Source organism: Poecilia reticulata, linkage group LG1 (genome assembly GCF_000633615.1).
Source record: "Poecilia reticulata strain Guanapo linkage group LG1, Guppy_female_1.0+MT, whole genome shotgun sequence".
NCBI lineage: Eukaryota > Metazoa > Chordata > Actinopteri > Cyprinodontiformes > Poeciliidae > Poecilia > Poecilia reticulata.
Genome location: NC_024331.1, coordinates 27,492,849 through 27,495,481, shown reverse-complemented (window position 1 = coordinate 27,495,481; position 2,633 = coordinate 27,492,849). Strand labels below are relative to the sequence as shown.

At 40.9% G+C, this 2,633-nt stretch overlaps 2 protein-coding genes across 2 annotated transcripts in view; one reads left to right on the top strand and one right to left on the bottom strand.

Annotated features, from left to right (window-relative positions):
• Positions 1–2,213, bottom strand: part of wipf2a (WAS/WASL interacting protein family, member 2a) — an 18,820-nt gene extending 16,607 nt beyond the window's left edge. The window contains exon 1 of the mRNA XM_008418736.2: positions 1,942–2,213. The gene's annotated coding sequence lies outside the window, so the exon portion shown is untranslated. The remainder of the gene's footprint in view (positions 1–1,941) is intronic.
• mrpl21 (mitochondrial ribosomal protein L21) lies at positions 347–1,105 on the top strand. Its single transcript, XM_008418748.2, has one exon. It carries the CDS (start codon positions 390–392, stop codon positions 978–980), a length of 591 nt encoding a protein of 196 aa, XP_008416970.1. The 5' UTR covers positions 347–389; the 3' UTR covers positions 981–1,105.
• Positions 2,214–2,633: the final 420 nt, after the last annotated feature.

The window sequence follows — 2,633 nt, the reverse complement described above, 5'->3', positions numbered from 1 at the left end:
GGGGGGGATTGCAGATTTTTTTGTTACTTAAATTAATGATTGTCATTTTGGTTCTTAAAATATCAAAATTTCTACTTAACTTTATATTTTGGTCCATCTGATTATGCAATTTCTAAATGTTAAATACTTGATAATTTGATTAGTTACTCAGTACTTGAATATATATATTTTTTTTACCAAATACTTTCCTGGATGACTACTTTTTACTTTGACTTGAGTAAAAATATGTTGAAATAGTGCTACTCTTTTATCAGTATAAATAAATTCCCTCTGATTATTGTTCGGTCCATGCTCCAGTCCGGTAGGTGGCGGTAGTGCACCTTACGTTGTTTGCCTTATTCCATAATATAAAAGAAGAAAAAATAAACAAGAAGAAGAAGACAACGATAATGGCGGCGGTTAGCCGAGGGTTTGCTGCCCTGTGGAGGACAAACAGTGTGCGAGTACCGTTACACCCTCTCCTGTCCCTCTGTGCCGCTCGAACACAAAGCTCTGTAAGCGGCGACCTGCTGCCCCGGACCTCCCTGTCCAGCCCTCCGTGGTCGGAGCAAACTAGCTTCGTGTCAGCGGAGGAGGAGCGGAGCCGACACGCCGCCGTGGTGAGCACCGTGAACGACCGGATCGAGAGGCAGGACTTCGGCCGACTGTTTGCCGTGGTGCACTTCGCAGCTCGCCAGTGGAAGGTCACCAACGAGGACTTGATCCTGGTGGAGAACCACATCGAAGCGGAGTGCGGAGACCGGATCTACTTGGAGAAAGTGCTGCTGGTCGGGGCGGAGGACTTCACTCTGGTCGGTAGGCCTCTGCTCGGGAAGGAGCTGGTCAGGGTCAAAGCCACCGTGATTGAAAAGACCGAATCCTGTCCCAAAATGCACATGGTGTTCTGGAAAAGACACCGGTTCCAGAAGAAGAGGACCATCGTGCAGCCGCAGACTGTCCTGAGAATCAACAGTATCGAGCTGCACCCGCGGCTGTCTTGATTCAGACTGTTGACTTATGAGGGAATCTGGTTTCGGACGTGCTGTATCTCAGAGACAGTTCAGTTAAAACTTCATCAATGCAGAAAATGTATAAAATATTAAAAAGTTGTACTTTCAGAAAACTGTGTCGTGTCTGGATCTGTATTCCTGCTGTAAGTAAAGTTGAAAACGTATTTTTATTGGAGTCCGGATAAAGTTGTCATTGCATTCCTACCCTTTTCTATTCTGCTCTACTCAAATCTGGCTTACAGCACAGGCTGGGCTTTCTGCCATTTACTTTAGATTTTTTTTCTCGAAAAAATTTCAACCTGAACAATCAGCTAACAGAAGTTGTGAACATGACGGCGTTGTCCTGCGCTGTCTGTAGTTTTGGCAATAACAGCAGAGAACGTGAACGAAGCCGTTCAGTCCGTGTTGGACAAGCTTCTAGCTTGCAGACACGTGACCCAGATGACACGCGAAATTCAGATGGGGGTCAGGAAGTGGCTTTTTTTCTCGTCCTTGATTCTTTGAGACAGAATACTTAACAGTACAAAAGCATAAAAGGTGGTATAATGTCCTACAGGGGATTACAAACAGACAATTTATCACCATATATATTAAAGATAAAGTGCAAGTTTTAATTGGTTTTAGTATTGGTGGAATTTCTAAGTTTTGATATATTGATCTAATTTTCAAAAATTAAAACTAACGGTTTTTAATTAGTGTAACAGCATTTGTGAATATGCTTAGAAACCGATACATACCTGAATTCAAACCACAGCGTTTCCTCTTACACCAGAGCGCCCTTAAAAATGTACGGAATGCTAACCAGTCTTTTCTATACATGCTAGGCTACATGATGGTGCAGCATTGTCTCCATGGTTACCAAGTAAGTACACATACCTTCTCCATAAAGCAATATTTGGTATCTTTCTAATCATACTTATTTATAAAGTATATTAACTTTAGTTTCCCTTACCTTGTAAAAATGTTAGCTGTACCGTTACACCCTGTAATCGGAAATCCGTGATTACGAGGGCTGACAGACATGATTGACGGCTGCTATCCATTGCTGCCGTATCTTCCCTCAAATAAAATAAAGTTTGGTTTACATCCTTGGCAGGTCGTTGCACGGTCGGCTATACAAACAATGACCATTTTTAAGGTGAAATCAACTAAATAAAGGCTATATTTGGCAACCAAATGTCTGTTTTTAGACTTGTTGTTTTGAGATGTCATGGCGGAGTAGCCGAAGTTCTAGAGAGCGTGACGTCACGTGCAAAGGGTCAATAGTTTGATTCATGCAGAACTGATCTGATCGTTTCCATAGCAGCAACCTGAAGCTAGACCTTGCCCCAGAACTACAGTGAGCTCATAGAAGAGGTCACAGATGGCCTCATGTACACTGTAGACCAAAGATTAATAAATTAATATTCATTATTATTATATTTAGTAGTTAACCATTATAATTAATAACTACTATTACTACCATAGTATTAATAATATGACTAATATTACTGTTAATATTATAATTTTAATAATAAATATTAATATTGTGGCGGATACAATGTATATATTGTGGTGGATACAATGTATATATTTCACACCAGAATGTATGCTTTTATTTTGAAGGAGAGAAGGTGAGGTGTGAAGTGACCAACGGTTGTGGTT